The 22,048-nt window shown below is 43.7% G+C and overlaps 1 protein-coding gene across 3 annotated transcripts; it reads left to right on the forward strand.

Moving 5' to 3' along the window:
- The first annotated feature begins 488 nt into the window (after positions 1-488).
- Positions 489-19,449, forward strand: LOC124140142 (glycine receptor subunit alpha-1-like). 3 transcript variants are annotated; one of them, XM_046507549.2, is made up of 8 exons: positions 489-613; positions 7,007-7,245; positions 8,802-8,869; positions 10,462-10,682; positions 13,695-13,777; positions 14,988-15,125; positions 16,849-17,207; positions 18,848-19,449. In XM_046507549.2, the coding sequence occupies exons 1-8, from the start codon at positions 609-611 to the stop codon at positions 19,061-19,063; spliced, it is 1,329 nt and encodes a 442-aa protein (XP_046363505.2). In that variant the 5' UTR covers positions 489-608; the 3' UTR covers positions 19,064-19,449. The 3 variants fall into 3 exon arrangements, with proteins under 3 accessions (XP_046363505.2, XP_046363504.2, XP_046363506.2); XM_046507548.2 differs by lacking the exon at positions 489-613 and adding an exon at positions 3,835-3,959; XM_046507550.2 differs by lacking the exon at positions 489-613 and adding an exon at positions 3,998-4,251.
- The last annotated feature ends 2,599 nt before the right edge of the window (positions 19,450-22,048 follow it).

Raw genomic sequence — 22,048 nt, forward strand, 5'->3', positions numbered from 1 at the left:
TATATGATCAAGTTTAAATTTACAAGTTTAATAAACTGCGGGTGCATTCATCCATGAAACTGTCTAATCCGACATCTGTCTTATCCGACATTTCCCCTGTCCCGAGCGGTGTCGGATTACACAGAATCTACTGTAGATAAGTTGTCATGGAAACAATACCTGCAATGAATTTGTGGGTTTTCTTTTCATGTTTTGACATCTTTAGATTATAAACCTTTAAATGTCATCGTAGAGTTTTGAAAACCAACACTACCCCCTCAACCCTTAAATTACGCAATCTTGCAAAGTTTTGATCAATGAGTCTCATGTCAAGCAAACGGGTGGGAAGTTACACAGCGAACAACCAAAATCAATCAGTCTTTTTGCGTACATAAACAGTCATGTTTGCTAACTGCCAACCCAGTACACAGTTAGATCAGGCACGATTAGGAGTGGATCGAAAACCATCCCATTGTTGACACAGACCTGCATGTCTCTAGCGAGTTTCACTACTCGACCGACGCATCACACTGCTGGTGCTGAAAGGAAAGACAGGTCATGTTCTGAGCCTTCGTCGCTGATAGGAGAGGCGAAACTCCTCCATGGAATAAACTACAAGCTGAACAAGGATGACGTGAGTATTTAAAAATGTCCACTTTGCTGTAGTTGGGCCCTGCTTCTGTAAGGCGCCGCTATTCGCTTTGCAGAGTTGCAAAACACGTATGATCGTGGGTTCGAATCCATGTCAACTTGGTAATGTTTCTCCGTTAGTGTGTGTGGTTGCTTGTCCGAGTCAGGACGTATGCTGATTTTATTGTACTAACTCACTGAGATACCATGCCGCAGTTTAACATGAATACCCCACTCAGACACAGTATACTGACCCCGAGCCGAGCAGTCCTTGTTTAAGCCCCTTAATGCCGAGCGCCAGGAAGGGTAACAACAAGAACCGTATTTTAACGTATTTTGGTATGACGCGGCCGGGGATCGAACCCCGACCTTCCGCTCTCCGGGAAGACGTGACGAGAAGGGGCGACTTTAGGTGAGTAAACTTTATGTTATTCAAATGTTCTGGTGAGTAATTATTACCTGTAGTTCACCGATTCTTATTCGAGGCCGCTATTTAATAAAGGTCGTTTTTTAGAGGACGCCATCGAACGATAACCAAAGGCTGGAAGTCCTATAATAACAGGTGATGTAAACTGTGAAATTCCTATTGTGCACACGACACCACTGTTATGACTACCGCTACAATACACGTTCCTTGGCTGATAGTATTTTGCGAAACAATAATATAAGTCTCGTTTTTGCATTAAGCAGTGCTGTAAATGAACGGTCGATGGCTACCTTTTATAGAAGACACTTGGTACTCCCCTGGGAATGATGACGTCTGCAGTACGGCGTTAACTGTGAACTGAATAAGGTTCACGGACCGATTCATTTGTTTCATGAACCACGAACTTACAGATGCTGCCCCTATCCACGTCGGATTGTGTAGGCCGGTGGTTAGTGCGCTTGCTCGTCATAGAATATATACCCTGGTTCGTGTCCCGATTCAATTAAGTTCATTCTGGGTCGACCCAGGCGCATGCCATAACAAGATGCTTCGTATCAATGTATTACCATTTCCGAAATCGTGCTTACGCTTTGAAATAGTTCCCCCTTTAGTGCAATTTTAAAACACTTGTGACATATTTCTCGCTTTCTTTGATAACAAGAATGATAACATCAATAAGCGTTCGTTATTTAATACCAGGAACAATATTTAAGGGAACCCACAAACTTGCTCAGAAATGATATGTAAAGAAATGACTTTGTGGAATACAATCTATCAGGTAAAGTCAGTATCTGGTCCATGCCCCGTGAGCACCGATACAGGCACGACATTTTCTGGGCATATACTGGAAATCAAACGCCGGAATGTCTCCCTTGGTATGAATAGCCTTTCTTCTTGTAAGGATTGCCAAAGCTGTGGCAAATTCTGAGAACGCTGAGGTCGGTTGGGATACGATGACATGCATCAACAAAGTCAGCGAGCCTGACCATCCGATCCTGTTAGTCTCTTATTACGACAAGCATAGTCGTCATTTACGGCAAGCAGAAAATTCAATTATTGACATCATGAACATCGATGCACGCAATTGGGATACGATGACATGCATCAACCAAGTCAGCGAGCCTCGGCCGTTAGTCGCATCTTTCGACAAGCATGGTCGTCTTTCACGGCAAACATATGTTGCTGAAGACCTATTCTTCCCGGATCTTCACTGGTAGAACATGCACGTGCATCGATCCCTTGGTTCTCAGATGGTCTCTCCCATACATACGTGTATATCATCATCATCATCATCATCATCATCATCATCATCACATCATCATCATCATCATCATCATCATCATCATCATCAATGCGTTTCCTTTTCCAGGAGTTTATATGTCGATAAGCTCCAACTAATAGATTGCGATAAACGTTGAGTAAATTGAGCCGCATTGTATTTGGTATGTCGAATCACATGTAGACATAGCTCTCTGTGCTTAATGAACCGCTATTCGCTCGATATATTACTTCCATATGAACAGCGAACAAAACCTTTCAGTGGCATTAAACGTCGGTTTGAAATGTATGTCACATAGTGAGGGACATAATGCACGTCCCATTTGCATCCCTTTCATTTACATAATGGGACCATGATTTATGAAAACGTTCGATATATTTATTCAAGACACCTGCATTAGTTTGGGGCAGTGTTCAGCGTTATTATCTGTTGACATCTTGTAACTGCTTGGTAGATGCGATGTCGACGTGTTCTTAGCGATAACTACATCCGCCTGTGATTTGAATATTGAGTGAGTGAGTTGGTTTCAACGCTGCTTTGAAAAGTATTCTAATTATATCACGGCTTGTGAGCTTACTGTGGGGGAAAGCCCGAAGTGTTGCAGGTGTCAGACATTTACCATTTCGGTGAAACCCACGATCACGGGTATGGTGCTGACAATACATAATCGGGACGAACCAGGATTGGAACCGGCGATTATATATTTCTAGCGTGCCCAAGGGACGCAACTCTGCACAGCGAATCGTGAGGCCTCAGACGACCTGGCCACCTATGCCCTCAGGAAACCCAGAACAGGTTGTTGGTTTGTTTATTGTTTGTTGTTTAACGCCGCACTCAGCAATATTCCAACTGTATGACGACGGTCTGTCGATAATGGAGTCTAGACCAGAAAATCCAGTGATGGTGGATTCATTTCAGTTAGTGAATTTACACCACTTTTAACAGTATTCCAGTTATATCATGACGTGTCAACGTGATTTGGGATGATAACACGTCTGTGACGTCATTGTATTGTTTGAACGCTCCATTATTTTTCAGGAATGGAGAGTTGTTTGTCAACAATACATTATCTTGAATCAACCTTTGAATGAATTTCCACTTTGAATGGACGGAACTATTTTTTACATTTATCGACAAGTGAATATATATTTTTTCCCCCGAAAACGTGTCGCCAGGCGTGGTTCGAACCCGCATCGTTTCATTTGAGAACGTGTAATTGTCAACCTCAGCTACGGCGGCACATGAAGGTATGGTGTGAAATTAACTGTTTAATATTTTTCATAATTTTGATAATGCTTAAAAGCTAGTATATATTCTGTGTTAGAACAGGTTACCTACAACAATGTCTATATTTATAGCAATTAGATCAATCTTTGACGAGAAAAAACAAATCAGGTAATATATATATCCTTGTTCGGGGCTCTATATTTCCTATTATTCCCGTCAGCATGTATTGACAATGTTCAAGCGATTGATAAATACTTAGTTCAGGGCACAACGAAATTATGAAGAGCCGTACCATGCATTGTAAATGTCGGCTCGCGACGGAGCTTGGTGCACGTGCAACAGCGGCAGAGAACGTATTCCTCGTGCATCATGCAAGGGTGACACGCGCAGTATAAATACAGTCCACAAAGAGTTCTGGTATGTTTTTCTAATATTTTTATACAGAATATTTTGTCAAAGGGTAAAGGTAGGGATGAGTTATAAGTAGGAGAATATCCTCGTAACTCTCCATTCCTTAAAAAAGGGGCCTCTGCTCCATTATTTTTAAGGAATGGAAAGTCACTCGGACATTCCCCTCTAGGGATATCCCAAAGTGAAGCAGATCTTAGACGTTTACCACTTTGACGAAACGCAAGAGCACGGGACACCCGACCAACTTTAGTGAGCAAGCATATCGGGGACCTGTTTTCCAGGGAATATGTATTTGGATGTACGATGAGTATATGCTGATTTGAATAATGGAAATTCCGGGTTAGAATTTGTCTCCAGGACCTACAACGTTGCTTTGAACGAGGAGACTTAATGGATCGATGGTAATCATCCTCGGACGGTCGGGGTGTTGCTTATAATATCAATCACTGGTTTGTCATATAGCTGAGCGCGGCGTTAAATAACAAACACACATTTGTCATACCAAACACTTACTTTCTTTAATGACCTGTGAAGATCCGGGGTTGAATAGGTCTTCAGCAACCCATGCCTGCCGTAAAAGGCGACTATGCTTGTCGTAAGAGGTGACTAACGGGATCGGGTGGTCATGCTCGCTGACTTGGTTGATGCATGTCATCGTATCCAAATTGCGTAGATCGATGCAAACTTCCTTTAATTGACATGTTTTTCAGTTCATCAAACGGTATCGTATTTCATGGCATACAAGTATACTAGCCACATAAATAAACTGTGCACGGAGAAAATATAGATATAAGGGCACACCGTCCATATATGAAAGATAGGTTTGAACACAGCAATTATTGGAGACATTCAAACGCTCATGCACGTGCCATGCGATATGACGTCATTGATGGGGGCCTATGGACGTGCAATGTGTTACTGCACGTGCATTCTGTGCAGCTGTACACATCATGTGCAACTCAATTCAAAAATTCAAAACTTCACAGGCGCAGACACAAGCATATCACAAGCAAATCATGCCAAGATTGACAGCTGCACAGCGTCATGAAGCCATTGGAATGATCCGAGCGGGAATGAGGCAACAACAGGTGGCAACACATTTCCAACGCCATCGTAACACGATATCGGCATTGGTGAGGCGTTATCAGAACACAAATGACGTTGCCGACCACCCACGTTCATGACGTCCCCGAGTAACGACGCCAAGACAGGACAGATGGATTCGAGTTACACATCTCCGACACAGGTTCCAAACGGCAGTAACGACGTCCCAGACAATTCCTGTACTGCGCCGTATCCATCCCAACACTGTCAGGAATCGTTTACGTCAGTACGGTATTCGACCACGACGCCCTGCCATACGTCCCATCCTGACACACCGTCATCGAGTCAACCGTCTAAGATGGTGTCGAAATCATGTTCGCCAACCTCGAATATGGTGGAGAAATGTTGTCTTTACAGATGAATCGAGGTTCAACATTTCCCACAGTGTCGGGCGCCAACGTGTCTACCGGCGTTTGGGAGAACGTTATGCACGCAACTGTATTGTGGAGAGGAATTGTTTTGGAGGTGGCTCTGTGATGATTTGGGGTGGGATAACAGCACGGCACCGAACCCCTTTGGTGGTTGTTCAGGGCAATCTCACCGGTGTTGGCTACTGAGATCAGATTCTGAGGCCTGTGGTCATTCCTTTCCTGCAACGTCATGGCCCGGGATTGACATTTCAACAGGACAACGCTCGTCCTCACACGGCTAGGGTCGCAATGGATTTCCTTCACCATAACAATGTCATGTTACTGCCATGGCCAGATCTCTCCCCAATAGAGCATGTGTGGGATGAAATGGAGCGCCGTCTGCGTCGTCTTCCACATCCTCCAGATAACGTCCGTGACTTGGCACAGGATTTGAGGAGGATATGGCAGGCCATTCCCCAGGCCTTCCATGCCCATTTGGTGGACTCCATGCGTCGCCGATGCACTGCTGTGATTCACGCACACGGTGGTCATACCCGTTATTGACTTTGTGACTTTGTGACTTTGTCGTTTGACCCCCTACTCCATTTTGATCTTCTGACGTCATCGTAACAGATGTTGTTCAGGTCCCGTTGACATTTTCTTATGGTCCGATCATTCAGCTGCTACAGCGTCAGCATCATTTTGTTCTTGCTGTGTTGTATTTCAATCCAGAATAAATTTTTCCGTGCACAGTTTCTTTATGTGGCTAGTATATATCAAATAACAGTTTCATAACCGTTGCCTTTATTCTGTCCTTCAGTGTAGGATTAATTCAACAATAGGCTTTTACTTCTACAAATTCTACCTTGTCTGTTGACATAAATCGATTGTAAATATCCAATGCATTTTAATTACCAGTATGTGTCCATCTAAACCACGAGTTTGTTACATACATGAATATTGACAGATACAAAATATCAAGGAAAATAAACGCGGCAATACGTTAACCGATGCGTTCAATGAAGCGGATCGGAAGAGCTCACGTAATGAAGCATTTATAACATGCTTGCTCGGGGTTTATTGGATTATTGATATTCATTCGTGACCAACTCGTGTTATTCCGGGACAAGCCGAATAGCGATTATCTGCCGTCTATCCGACCAAGGCAGGTGATGGTACAGCGTAAGTAGCTAGATCAATGGATGCTGAAGCAATAACACGTTCCATCGAAACATAAACAATCCTTATCTGATTGAAGATGCGTGGAAGTCAACACGCCTGTGATGAAAATACACATTTGTTATTGGTTGCATCTACAAATTCACCATGTGTACAATTCTCAATTAAAAATGATTTTTGTCTTTGCAGGGGTCGAGTACACATGTTTTTGTTATGTGGGTTATTTCCGGTTAAGATCATCCGGGTTGAATATCGACGGATAAAAGAGTATTGCTGTTAACACCCGGAAAATGCCTATCGATTTATCTTACGTTGAAGTCATTCATAGTCCTGCCACTAAGCTAGTACGCATTGAATCAATTTAAGCCTTGACAGGTGAACGATTTATGTTGAATAAACGATTATGCATTAACGTTTCAGGCCAGTCATTGTTGGAGGGAAATCCTTTGAGAGAGATGAGCTTTGGGAACACATCTTTGAGATCTCGGGTTGCGTCAAGATGGCGTGTCGATTTTCTGTATTAGTTGTCTTCGCGTTGATGAGTCTCAGCCTTCCCCGAGCTCATGGAGCAGATAGCAATATTACAGAACGTGATGTCCTCAATCGTCTGCTGGACCCAGACTGTTATGATGCGACAATAAGACCGGGCGTTGATGAAGGTAAGATAAGGTCAAGGTCATTTAAGATCTTTTCACGTTCCTTGGTATATTTTGTTTGCTTGTTTGTTGTTTAACGCCGCACTCAGCAATATTCCAGCTATATGACGGTGGCCTGTAAATAACCGAGTCCGGACGGGACAATCCAGTGATTGGTATCATGAGCATCAACTTTCACAATTGGGATATGACGACATGCATCAACCAAGTCAGCGAGTCTGACTAACGGGAATGTGTCAGCTCGTTGGGTTCCTGACATCTGATCCTAAACGCCCCAGGCACAATATGTCTCATGATAATCGTGATAATAGCTGACTGAGAAAGGTTCTTGCAACAATGTGTTACTATTGATGAAACCTGGGTTCATTACATCTACACAACAACCAAAGCAGAGGAAGCGTTTAACATCACCACCACCAATGAAGGCAAAGACTGCCCTATCACCTGGAAAGGTTATGGCATCCTGTTCTGGGATCCTGAGGGTGCCAGCATGGTGGACTGACTTCCGAAAGGCCGGACAATATGCAGCAAATTATGCTGCACTTTTGTGTCAATTACGGGATGAAATTAAGACTAAAATCTGGCTCCGTCAGACTTCCACATGTTCCCAACCATAAGAAAACTCCTGACGGAACCCATTTCGACTCGAACGATGGCTTCATGCCAGCCGTGGAGAACCTTGAGGACACCAAAGAGAAGGACTTCAATTTACGAAACTGGGATAAAATCTCTCCAACATCGTTGTGAAAAGTATATCAAAGTGGAATGTCTTTCGTGGACTATCACTCAAGCCTTGTATCTCCATCCATTTTAGAACGCTTCTCAAAGTGTTGGTAACCGTGACAAGGCTTGAGACAATAAATTGACTGACCAGACCAGACCTCGATTTGCACGTGCAAAATGGACGCGTACTGCAGTTTGTTTTCACCTTTGCTTGGCGATAAAAGTTGAAGGTGAAGGACGTGTCTGCTTTCTGAAAGGAAATTGCTATACTGCTTAACAAACTTTAGAACATTTCTGACCTGACAATTGACCCACGGTTCTGCATAATCCGTGCAGCCGGGGTAGAACGTTTGCTTGTGGGCTTCTGTGCATTTATCTATTCGAAGTGTTGCATAGACGAGCACACGTAGAACTCAACGTGCAGCGCGTCACGCTCCACCTAAGTCCCCTGTTGAATTGAAATGGATTCTTCCGTTACACGCGGAACGCCAACTGACCCAAAACGCGGTGTTCACAAGGTGACTTTCCATTCTGCCTACAGTCCCAATTTGTCTACATTACTTAAACAGCAAGACACGGTCTGATGCACAGAGATGGATGCATGAGCATCGATCTACGCAGTTGGGATACGATGACATGTATCAACCAAGTCAGCGAGCCTAACCACCCGATCCCGTTAGTCACAGCTTTCGACAAGCATAGTCGCCTCTTACGACAAGCATGGGATGCTGAAGACCTATTCTTACCCGTATCTTCACGTATCTGTATTTTATGAATATGAATAATTTGAAATGACAAATATGTGATAATATATTTTCCTGACATTGTGTTCACAGGGGAGGCAACGTGTGTTGAAATTGATATGGCCTTGAATTCAGTCGGTCCAGTCAGCAACATCAAAATGGTAGGTTGAACGGCAGCGGAATGGCCACTTCCTCCAATAGCATGTCGGTTGCTTTCTTTACCCTCTCTCGGGAGCAAAAGTAGTTTGGGACACTGATACGATTGCTAGTATTAAATGTTTCTATTTACACTAATCGCGCTGTTAAGATTGATTCATCTGCGTCTGTTAATTTTGATACTGTTTCCGCTGGTCACTAGTTTTAGAACACGCAAGTTGTTCCTGTGAATGGAAGAACGTAATATATTTCCCAGACAAACTGAACACATATTTTTTCTGGATTTTCCTTTCTGTGTACTGTGTTTGTTTGTTGTTTAACGCGGCACTCAACAATAATCGAGCTATATTGCGGGAATTCTATCTATTATCGAGTCTGGGCCTAACAGACGGTATAGAAATAATACAGTGATTGATATCATGAGCATCGATCCACGACATTCTTCCCATGGCAAGGGAGTTAACCGACTGTGAAAACCCAGTTTCCGCACCTGCCAAACTTGCCTGGAAATTCTGAGTTACATTTTGGCTAGGTGAACGAGACTGCATAGTCCAATCAAAATGGCGCAACTAAATGGACGTGGCGACTGCCGTGCAGATTTTGGTCGATTGCCAATCTCATTAAAATCAGATCTTAGTTCTCGCTATCGCCAAACAAAGATCTGGGTCACGTCAGAACGACCTTTCGCGAACTTTGACCGACCACTAAAATGACTAAAATGAAGACGACATCAGCCAGTTAGAAAGCAGCTTTCTCGAGCTTTACGGCACTCGTTTCAACCTGGCGACTTCCATTTCAGACTACGCTTCAAAAGTATGTTGACACAGTTCTCGATTAAAATTTTGAAAACTGAACAAACGAACATTCCGGAATGTCTAATATATAGTTGAGATTGTATGGCAGTGCTTCCCACGTACTGTGCATCACCTCCTCTGTTCACATTTTTATCCCACGGAGGCGAAAGATAATTTTGAAGGAATCAGTCGTACGGGACGTAACTGTCGTTCGGAATACCCCGTGTTTTCGAGGTTGCATGATGAGACATTCCGACTGTCACTTTCATGATCTGGTAAGCGACGCTTTGATTGGTTGGATGAAAGGTCTTTCTGACGTGACCCGCAATGGGATGTCCTCAGATCTTTGTTTAGGGGCAGCGAGAACTCAGATCTGATTTTAATGAGATTGGTCGATTGCAGAATTTGCACAGCATGTGTACGGTCAACTGGGCGTCGACAGATATTTTCCAAATCGTTTCATGTTTTGAATGTGCGTACTCAAATGATTCCATGCACTTCACGAGGTAAGACCAGTTTTATTACAATATAGAATCTGATCTTGATTATCAATCAGATCGTCTTGACTGGGCGCATCCATTTTATTTGAAGCAAATGCAAGTAATATGAGAGATGGCATCTGATTGGTTATCAGGATGGACATATAAGGGACATAACTCGTAACAACCACAAGTGGCGCTACGACCGAGACACGAAATTCCAGCCTAGTTTGGCAAGGGTGGAAACTGGACTTCTATAGTCATTTAAATCCCTTGCCTCCGGAAGTATTGAAAATGACCACTGTCTTCACCCTGATGTTTCAGGAGGTGAGCACGAGCTTCTTCCTGCGGCAGCAGTGGCGAGATGCCCGTCTGATGTACGACGACTTCAACCGCAGCATCGTCATAAGTCACAAGCGGCTCGGGTCGCTGTGGGTGCCGGATCTCTACTTCACTCAGTCAAAACACGAGATTCTACACAACTTGACGACGCCAAACGTCATGATCAGACTCTCCCCCAACGGGACTGTTCTCTATACACAGAGGTAGGTGGAATTTGTTCAGTGTCTCATCATGCTTGTCTGAAGAGCGAAAAGTCAATGGTTCGATCCCCGGCTGCATAATACGTTAAGTATGGTAGTTGTTGCTTCCCTGCCTGGAGTTCGGCATAAAGGGGCTTAAACAAGGATTGGTCGGTTCGTAGTCAGTATACTGTGCCTGAGTGGGTTATCCATTTTAAACTGCGGCATGGTATCTCAGTGGGCTAGCACTATGAAACCGGCGTAGGTCTGGGCCAATGAAAGAAGCCACAACCACACAAACACAGACACACACACAAACATATATACACAGACACACACACACACACACACGTGTCGCTATATGAGTAAAACATACTGGAATGCAACGTTAAACCCCATTCCACCTTATCTCATCTCTTACAGCATTCTAACTTCTTCGCTGTGAAAAGTGGCGTCCGAAAGTCTTGATCCAAGTAACAGCTGGTTGGTGTGGATTCGAATCCCAAGTTCTGCTTATGATTCCATTTTGTAAAAGATTGTGAGGCATATTTGGTCCGGCGGCCCGAGGCGCCACATTTCGGCATGCAGGGTTTCGCGGCTTTGCACAACGACGATCGTAACTCGTATAACTTTAACATAGACTAAGTGCTAAGATTACTGAGTGCGCAGATCAATTTTAGCGATATTTCATTAAGTGCCAGGACTGCAAATTGATCTTTGATTACCTTCGTGCTGAGGTGACTCAGTTCACCTAGATCACGCCTAGATCAATACCAAACTGATTTCGTCCAGTATTGAGAGAAAGCTATTGGCCTCATGCGACCACAATTTAGAGCTTAATTGTTACTTTCGTGATTTACTAATATTTGTACCTAATTATTGTAGTTTACATTTTGCGGCGAATTTTAGCTTACAGTATTATTTGAGGAGTCGGCTCTAGACATAACTTGAGTGGTCTCCCTTGTGCCAGCGCATCCTCAATATCCAGACAACCATTACGTTTGACCACGAGAATCCGATGTTTATAGTCATTGAAATGGCCAGTTAACTGGTCTAACCTATTTAAATCATGACCAACATTCAAAGAACCGTATATTATAAGCAACAGTGTTTCAATAACCGTATCAAAAAATAATTTAACTCATTGGAGTCCGCGTGATGCATGATATATGTTCCCAGCTCTGTTCGCACGTGCCCCTCGCTGTATGTCTCAAGGCAAGTGGACAACTCATGTAGGACCAGTTCAGCCCAATTAGTATCATAAGGTTTCCATGTACAGAAAATAATGACCCTCCTGATGCTTGTCATATTTTTTTATGAACCTCCCATGTCCTTCTCCATTTTGAAGACATTTGAAAAGAAAAAGTGCAAAAGGACTTGTCGTTCTATTCTAAAATGTTCATAAAATGACCCTTTTCCAAATATGTGTATTATTTTGTATGACTCCCCTTGAGACCGCCATATTTATAGTGACCCTCCCAGAGTTCCTCTCACCCATCCCAGGGCAACATACAGCTCGATGTACATAGGCTCTCACACAGGTACATCACACCATACAGCTCGATGTACATAGGCTCTCACACTGGTACATCACACCATACAGCTCGATGTACATAGGCTCTCACACTGGTACATCACACCATACAGCTCGGGGTACATAGGCTCTCACACTGGTACATCACACCATACAGCTCGGGGTACATAGGCTCTCACACTGGTACATCACACAATACAGCTCGGGGTACATAGGCTCTCACGCAGGTACACAACACCATGCGGCTCGATGTACATAGGCTCTCACACCGGTACACAACACCATACGGCTCGATGTACATAGGCTCTCACACAGGTACATCACACCATACAGCTCGGTGTACACAGGCTCTCACACAGGTACATCACACCATACAGCTCGGGGTACATAGGCTCTCACACAGGTACATCACACCATACAGCTCGGTGTACACAGGCTCTCACACAGGTACATCACACCATACAGCTCGGGGTACATAGGCTCTCACACAGGTACATCACACCATACAGCTCGGGGTACACAGGCTCTCACACTGGTACATCACACAATACAGCTCGGGGTACATAGGCTCTAACACAGGTACATCACACCATACAGCTCGGGGTACATAGGCTCTCACACTGGTACATCACACCATACAGCTCGGTGTACAGAGGCTCTCACACAGGTACATCACACCATACAGCTCGGGGTACATAGGCTCTCACACTGGTACATCACACCATACAGCTCGGGGTACACAGGCTCTCACACTGGTACATCACACCATACAGCTCGGTGTACACAGGCTCTCACACAGGTACATCACACCATACAGCTCGGGGTACATAGGCTCTCACACAGGTACATCACACCATACAGCTCGGGGTACACAGGCTCTCACGCCGGTACATCACACCATGCGGCTCGGTCTACACAGGCTGTCACACACGGTACATCACACAATACAGCTCGGTCTACACAGGCTGTCACACACGGTACATCACACCATGCGGTTAGGGGCACATTGGCTCTCACACATGTGACCCGTGAAGACCCGGGTTAGAATAGGTCTTCTGCAACCCATGCTTGCTGTAAAAGGCGATTATGCTTGTTGTAAGAGGCGACTAACGGGGGATCGGGTAGTCAGGCTCGCTGACTTGGTTGATGCATATCATTGATCCCAATTGCATGGATCGATGCTCATGATATCAATCACTGGATTGTCTAGTACAGACTCGATTATTTACAGATCGCCGTCATATAGCTGGAATATTGCTGAGTGCGGCGTTAAACAACAAACCAACCAACCAACCGACTCACACACGGTACATCACATCATATTTACCCCGATATTTATCGCAAAAGTTGCAATATCAATAGTCGTAATAGTTTCTTCCAATATCAATAGTTATCACAAAAGTGATTTCCAGAACAATAGTCACTCCTAATACCCACCGAGGACGGCTGACAACTGATATTATATTTCAACAGTACAACTTCTACAAACGTTCTATTTCCAGGTTGTCGGTGATTGTCCAGTGCCAGATGAACCTGGTCAAATTCCCCATGGACTCTCAGACCTGTTACATAGCTATGGAAAGCTGTAAGTGCCTGCTTGTTTGCTGCTGTTGGGGCTACTCAACAAAAAGCATGATATTAAACTGGGGAAAATCTATTTTCAAATATACCGAACGTCCATATCTCCTTGGCAAATAAATACATCGATTACCAAAACCTGGCCTCCACAAGGGGATAATCGCTTGATACTATGACGTCGCAATCAAACCACATCACTAATCCTGCCCCTGAAGATGGTTGGATATACTTTTTACACCCAAGGCACTGGTTGTTACTGTTTTCACACTGAAAACGTGGGAAGAGTGATGTTGGGTGATAAACATAAATCATTCTTAATCTCGTATCTATTTCACTCTTTTGAAAGCAACTATATCGATACTCGTCCATAAAATTTAAAACTCCGATGCTTGACTCGTGTAACGAGGGTGAAATTCTTTTTTAGTCATCGATCTCATTTTGATAGATGTCCAAGATTCCACCGGTATCGTAACTGGTTCAAGAGCAGAAAGATCATTGTCAAAGATTGTTGATTTTCATTATGTCACATTATGAACAAAAATAAGTGACTTCCGAATCTTACCCGGATTGTAACCACGTGACCAAAACTCAATGATGGTGTTTTTCTGAATGGATATTTCAAACACTTGAAAAACGCACTTTTAAATTTTTGTCATTTCTATAAGTAATATTCCTTATCGGTGGAACGGCTTTTCACTTTACAAGTATGAGCACAGATGCAGCTATCTTCATTGAGGGGCATTCACACGGTACAACTAGTTGTATACAATGTGTTGCCTTCAACACATTGCATCGTGTGAACGGGCAAGTCGGTCCAAAGTTTGACGTATGCAACTTGTTGGACGTGAGTTGTACGAAATAGGACATGTTCTATTTTCATACGACACGTTGTATGAACGCAGCCAATCAAAAGGCGTTAATGCCGAGTTGTAAACGACTTCAGTTCGTGCAACTTATTGCATACAGGTTGTATACAACTAGTTATACCGTGTGAATGCCCATTTATATAATCATCTCGATACTGATTCAAGTGGCGAGGTCGTCAAGTACTTCCAAATTACACAGTGTGCTGGATTGTTTTAGTGTTTAATGTTCTTTTAAAATTGTTTTAGATATTTTCAGATAAAATATAAATGCCCCCTCTCCAAGTATTAAATAGTCAATCCCTTAAGACTGCTTTGTGGAATCATGGCTGTAAGAAGACAATGTTGTTGCAGACAGCTTCACCGCCGACTCCTTGTACTTCCGGTGGAGTGGGCATCGCCAGGCGACGTCAGTGCAGCCCGAGGCCAACATCCCTGACTTCAGCATCTCTGACGTCATCGCCGAGGACTGCTCTTCAACCTATGCTATAGGTATGGTCGGATAGATCAGAGGCGCGCGTCAGTGGCTGAACATGTCTGTGATCGCACCTCATTCAATAACACTTGAGTGTAATAATGGAATACCTTCATAAATCGCAAATGAGTATTGTTTTACGCCACTTTTAGCAGTACCACTGCCAGGATACACCCTGAACTGGTTTCAGACTTTGTACCCTTATGCGGGGATCGAACCTCGGCCGATGGGGTTGGCCAACACTTGACTACTAGGCCACCTGTGTACCTATCAAAGAACAGGGAGCACGGGTGGCCCAGTCGTATAAGGCGCCGCAATTCGCAGAAACCCGTGACTGTGTTCGAGTCCCGGTTCGCCACGATTATGTTTCTAGGTTTGTCAGCACCATATTCGTGCTCGTGGGTTTCACCGAAGTGGTGAACATCTGAGACCTGCATCACTTCCACGTTAACCTGACACGACGTGAAAGAACTGGAGCATAGTTAAACGGCGTTTAACCTAACTCCAGAGTTCCAGATAACTATTTGATTAATTCAGTTTTTACTCTAGGGTTTCTATAATTCTAATTGGGTTATTACATTTTTCATTGGGTAACCAATAATTTTTCACTCATCTATGCATCACTCTATTCGGTTTTCCCTAAATTAGTGAACATTTTAAGATTTAAAAAAATGAAATAATGTTTCGATGAATGTAACCCTTCTAAATATATAATCTTGACTCGGAAAGTAAATTAGCTCGTAACTGTTACGCAAATACGCTGCTGATCTGACGCTCTGTAACTCTCTCCTCAATCTTTAAGAACATGCAAAAAGGAAAACCAGGGGCGTTGGCATGTCACAGATTCGAGGCCCCACAGACGTAATGTGCCTGGAAAAAACGTACTCACGAACTTCTAAATCCAAACTATAAATGATCGATTTAATAATTTACTTTATATGATACGGGGTAAATCGATCGAAAAGCTTGTGGTCTCTCATAGAAAATTGTTCAGATTTAAAATTGTTAACACATTATCTGTCAATATCATCTCTGACTTCAAACACTTTTTCCAGCGACCTTGGGTCAACTTCTGGACTACTTTTGCGTCGCTTAGATAAATATGAAAGGACAGACCCCAAGTGTGATTTTCAGTGATCCATTCATATAATTTTCAGCCTTTTATTGCCTTTTGCCTTTTATGCCAAATGTAATATGTTTGGGCAGATAATCGAGACTGACCATTTATGTCGTTGACGTTTTATGTTTTCACGTCTTCGTGTCTTTTGGTGACATGCCCTTTTTATGCATGTATTTGATCAAAATAGTTTCTTAGAATTCTCCATTTCCCCTCTGTGAAGATGACATCAGATGCAGACCCGTGAAGATCCGGGATAGAATAGGTCTTCAGCAACCCATGCTTGACGTAAAAGGCGACTATGCTTGTAGGAGGCGACTAACGGGATCGGGTGGTCAGGCTCGCTGACTTGGTTGATGCATTTCATCGATCTCAATTGCGTGAATCGATGGCCATGATGTGAATCACTGGATTGTCTGGTCCAGACACGATTATTTACAGACCGCCGTCATATAGCTGGAATATTGCTGGGTGCGGCGTTAAACAAACAAACAAAGTCTGTATTGTGATGTATGCGAAGAGATGGTATTTATTCTTAATATACATTATCTATATGGCTTTAAACATTTCGATTCCTCTCGCAGATTGCGAAATATATCAAACTGTCGCTTTAAAATTTACAGGAACATTTACATGCCTGAGAGCAGTTCTCCACCTCAAACGAGAAATCGGCTTCTACGCTACACAGACCTACATCCCCAGCATCCTCATCGTCGTGTTGTCCTGGGCCTCGTTCTGGATCGACCACGAGGCAGTTCCCGCCAGAATCTCCGTGGGGCTCCTAACAGTGCTCACCATCACCACCCAGAGCTCAAGTGCGCGCGCACAACTTCCCAGGGTTCCCTACGTGAAGGCCATCGACGTGTGGATGACCTCGTGCCTGGTGTTCGTGTTTGCCGCCTACATGGAGTATGCTGTCGTCACGGTGCTGTCCCGGCGGTTTAAAAAGCTCAAGGCTGGTGGCAATCACAAGGAAAAGATAGTATGTACACACAGCACGAAAAGTCAAGTTTCTGTTTTTCGAAAATCAATTTCCAATATTCCAGAGACCTCTCGATTCACACCCCTTAGGGTTTGGGTTTGAATTCTTGATGGATCGGGTGATTAGGCTCAGTGACTTGGTTTATGACGTGTGGATCCGGCGGTGTGTGGATCGGGTGATTAGGCTCAGTGACTTGGTTTATGACGTGTGGATCCGGCGGGGTGGATCTTTGCTCATAATATCACTCACAGGTTTGTCTGGTCAAGACCCTATTACGGCCGCCATCGTTAAGCTGGAATATTGCTGATTGCCGTGTTAAACAACATACGCGCATCTCCCGATTCGTTGGCCAGTGTCCTGCTCCACGAAGGCAGCTTAGCGCTAACTACCATACTTGACTTAGAGGTACGACAGCCATTCGTGCGGTGGGGTAGCCTTGTGGTTAAAGCGTTCACTCGTCACGCCGATGACCCGGGCTCGATTCCCCACATGGGCACAACGTTTAAAGCCAATTTCTGGTGTCCCCTCCCTTAATATTGCTGGAATATTGCTAAAAGCTTAAGCGGCGTATTACTTCGGCAGTCGTAGCGTTATTTGAACAGCACCGTTGGCCATTTAAAAAATGTGAAAACCCGAAAACCGAGAAGTGTGCACACCTGTGTTCACATTTATACCTCCATAAATGCCAAAATATATTGAGGCAGCTCTTACAAATAAAATAGTAAACAATAATATATTCAAAGATTGCATGATTAAAATCATTAACACAACAACTTAAAGACAACGATACGAAATCACTGATATCGTTGAGCGAATAATGCAACAATAGCCCCGCCCACTGTATTTCCAGCAAATTGTAGATTTGAGGAAACCTAAATTGCTTGGTTAGCCGATCAAATGCCATGGAATCACTTACATTATTTATTTCCAAATAACTTTTGACCGGGTGACGCGTGACGAGTGTGTGACGTCGTACCCTGCGCGGGTTGTCGCGTGAATATAGTTCGAAACATTGCTGTGTGCAGCCCAAAATAAAAATCATTATTTGTTTCTTTGTTTATTTGTTGTTTAACACCGCAATCAGCAATATTCCAGCTATATGACGGCGGTCTGTTAAAAATCGAGTCTGGACCACACAATCCAGTGATTCATGAGCAGTGATCCTGGGGCGGTGAATCATGAGCATCGATCTCCGCAATCTGGATACGCTGACATGCATCAACCAAGTCAGCGAGCCTGACCACCCGATCCCGTTAGTCGCCTCTTACGACAAGCATAGTCGCCTTTAACGACAAGCATGGGTTGCTGAAGACCTATTCTACCCGGATCACCGCGGTCATAAAACTCATTAACTCAACGAAAAGTCAGCAGAGAGACCCGCGAAGTTCCGGGTGAGAATCGGTCTTCAGCAAGCTATGCTTGTCGTAAGAGGCGACTAACGGGATCAGGCCAGCTGATTTGGTTGATGCATGTCATCGTATCCCAATTGCGTAGATCGATGCTCATAATGTCAATCGCTGGATTGTCTGGCCCAGACTCGATTACTTACGGACAGTCGTCATATAGCTGGAACATTGCTGAGTGCAGCGTTAAAAAAACTAGAATTTTTGTGTTAATCATGATTTACTCTTATTCTGCAGGTTTCCATGGCAACAAGCAAAAAGTATGCAATAGAAACACGTGACACAAACGACAATGACCTCTTAACGCACGAAGGCAGAAGGGACCCAGGGAAGAAGGTTGATAAGGCTTCGAGGAGTGTATTCCCGGTGGCATTCTTGGTCTTTAACATCGTCTACTGGATGTATTACGTCTTGTCACGCCAACCAATACTCGAACACGGCCGGATCAAGTAATCAAGAATCCAGACTTGTGTCACTTTCTAAGCCTGCCTCTAACGCTAACGTGGTCTACGACGTAGCAATTCACTGTGCAGAGTTGCGCCCCTTGGTTGTTGTAAGATCCGCAGCCCGTGTGTTCGATCCGTGGGTTTTACCTTCGCCCGTCTTATACACCATGATAGAACTGAAATACTGTCCAAAAACTCACTCACTCACTCTAACGCTTTTGTGATCACATCAAGAATATTTTCCTTTCACTGTTTGTACCCTGGGTCATTTAAAAAATGAATTATGTATTTTCTTTTGCTTTTGTGAAAACCCGAACACCGAAAAGTATGCAAACCTGTGTTCGCGTTTTTACCTCCATAAATGCAAAAATATATTGAGGCAGGTCTTACAAATATGTCTTTGTTTGTTTCTTGTTTAACGCCGCACTCAGAAATATTTCACCTATACGACGGCGGTCTTTAAATAATCGAGTCTGGACCAAACAATCTAATAATTGACATCATGAGCATCGATCCACGCAATTGGGATACGATGACATGTATCAACCAAGTCAATCGCGTTATCTTAGTCGCCTCTTACGACAAGCATAGTCGCCTTTTATGGCAAGCATCCTTCACATTATCAGCAGTGAAGTGTGCATAGTTCACGGATCTTCTAAGAGTTCAAAGGCAAGTTAAGTTGGGCGGCACAGGTCGTACAAGGAGGCAGAACAATTATGGCGGAGACTGTTTGATGTCAAAAATAGTCAAACTCATTGGAAACTCATTGGAGAGTGCCAAGAGGACATTACTTGGTGGCGTGATTTTGTGTATGCCTTCAAAGGGCCAGTCAGCTTGGTGTCACTTGTTCCTTTAAAGTATCTCTTCACGGATGCCTGTGATACGGCAGCTGGCGCGTATGCTGAGGGAAAGTTTGCTTGCCGGTACTGGCAGATTTCAAAGAAACATATTGATGTTAAAGACATTTTGGCGGTGGTATTGGCACATTCGTCACCACTCGCCCCTTTCCGTAACCTTCAAAAAGACTCGTCCCCCTATCGATGAATGTTATGTGCGAAAATACGACAAACCAATCAGAATGCGCGAATGATTTCAAGTTCTTCGTCAAAGAATCCCTCAGAAATAATTTCTGTTTTTACATATGTCTTGCATCTAAAAATATACCCAAGACACAGTTAAATGTGTTCAATCATACAGTATAATTTCGCATGTCCTGATGTGCTTTTAATTGCATCTGAAATATAAATGATATATAGGGAAATATATGTGAACCATTGCGCAACGAGTTGACAATTGTTTTAGGTATGCCCGTTTGCGCTAAGACGGAACCCGGTTGCAAAAATGGCCACGGGAGGGGCACGAGTCGCTATTCGGCTTGTCCCGGAATAACACGAGTTGGTCACAAATGGGTATTGGCAATGCAATCGCCCGATGGAGACTCACTTTTCAGAACAAGAACGTTGTAGTGCACACTGATAATATAACCTGCAGAGCGGCTATCGACAAAGGAACCGCCTCCGTGGTCTAGTGGTAGAGCGTCCGCCCGGAGAGCGGAAGGTCCGGGGTTCGATGCCCGGCCGCGTCATACCAAAAGACGTTAAAAGATGGTACTTGTTACCATGTCTGGCGCTCGGAAGTTAGGGGCTAAAACAAGGACTGGTCGGCTCGGAGTCAGTATACTGTGTCTGAGTAGGGTATTCATGTTAAACTGCGGCATGGTATCTTTGTGAGCTAGCACTATAAATCGGCATCAGTCCGGACTAGTACAAGCAGCCACACAAACACAAACACATACACGTACATGCACGTCGCTATATAAGTGCAATAATCTTGGACGCGACGTTAAACCCAATTTCACCTCACCTCACCTATCGACAAAGGTACTGTTCCTAGTTCCGGGGCCATGAGATATATTCTTGATTATTCTGGAAGGGAGGGGTAGGCGAGATTGTTTTATCTTCAGGTTGTTTTTTTTCAATGTTGGCACCTTCTAACCAATTGTTCTTTGGATCGGGATTCATGTACAATCATATTCGGGTGTTCGTTCTTCATTATTGGTATTGTCATTATTCATTATTGGCTATAGTATTCGTTCGTTTGTTCGCGTTGTACTCATCGTAAATTATTTTACAAAACGTATCGTGCTGTAACCTTTTGCCAATATTCTATGTTGTGCGTTATTCAACAGTTTACGAGGATGACGTTAGGTAAACAACAACATTGCGTGTAGAGATGATATATCACTGAGAAGAGCTTATGCATGCGCAATGACCCCAGAACCCTGTTGCTAGGCTGGAGTCACATGGCATTTATTTCGCCGATGTCATTTGCAACAATATTTCACAAATTACGTCATAGGGTAAGTCTATGTTAAGTATTACTATACCATGTTAGAGTTACGATCTCCTTAGCGCTACGATAGCTTTGTGGAACGGACCCCTGGATTCTAAAGGTAGGCTGTTGTGTGGTATTAAATTAATAGGTGTCAACTTTCAATGTGTTTGAAGAATTATTCTGTTAAACTCAATTAGATTTTGCTGTGGATTGAGTAGATGCCTGCCTATTTACAGAACACACGACAGTGAAATTTAAAAAAAAAATACAAACGGTAAATAATAAATAAAATACACTGAAAGGCAAAAGAAACGTCATGTGGATGTATCATTTAAATATCTTTATTTTCAAATGCTTATCTATGTAAGTAAAGACATCGTAGAAAGTCAGTGTTTGACCCATATGAAATTAACAGTCTGGGGAATGTTTTTGCGAATTGTGAATTTGGGAAGGCACCAGAAGACATCACAGCTGGGGAGTTCAAAATCAGTACCTGGTGAGACCACCATGGGCGTTGACTACAGCCACATATCTCCTGTACATGGAGTGGACTAGCCTGTTGATGAAGGCCATTGGGATATCGGCCCATATCCTCAGGATCGCTACACGCAGTTCTGCTGCAGTTGTCGGCCTTGGGCGTACGTCGTTGAGTCGGCGT

This window comes from Haliotis rufescens, unplaced genomic scaffold (assembly GCF_023055435.1).
Source record: "Haliotis rufescens isolate VD_foot unplaced genomic scaffold, xgHalRufe1.0.p SCAF_23, whole genome shotgun sequence".
Lineage (NCBI taxonomy): Eukaryota > Metazoa > Mollusca > Gastropoda > Lepetellida > Haliotidae > Haliotis > Haliotis rufescens.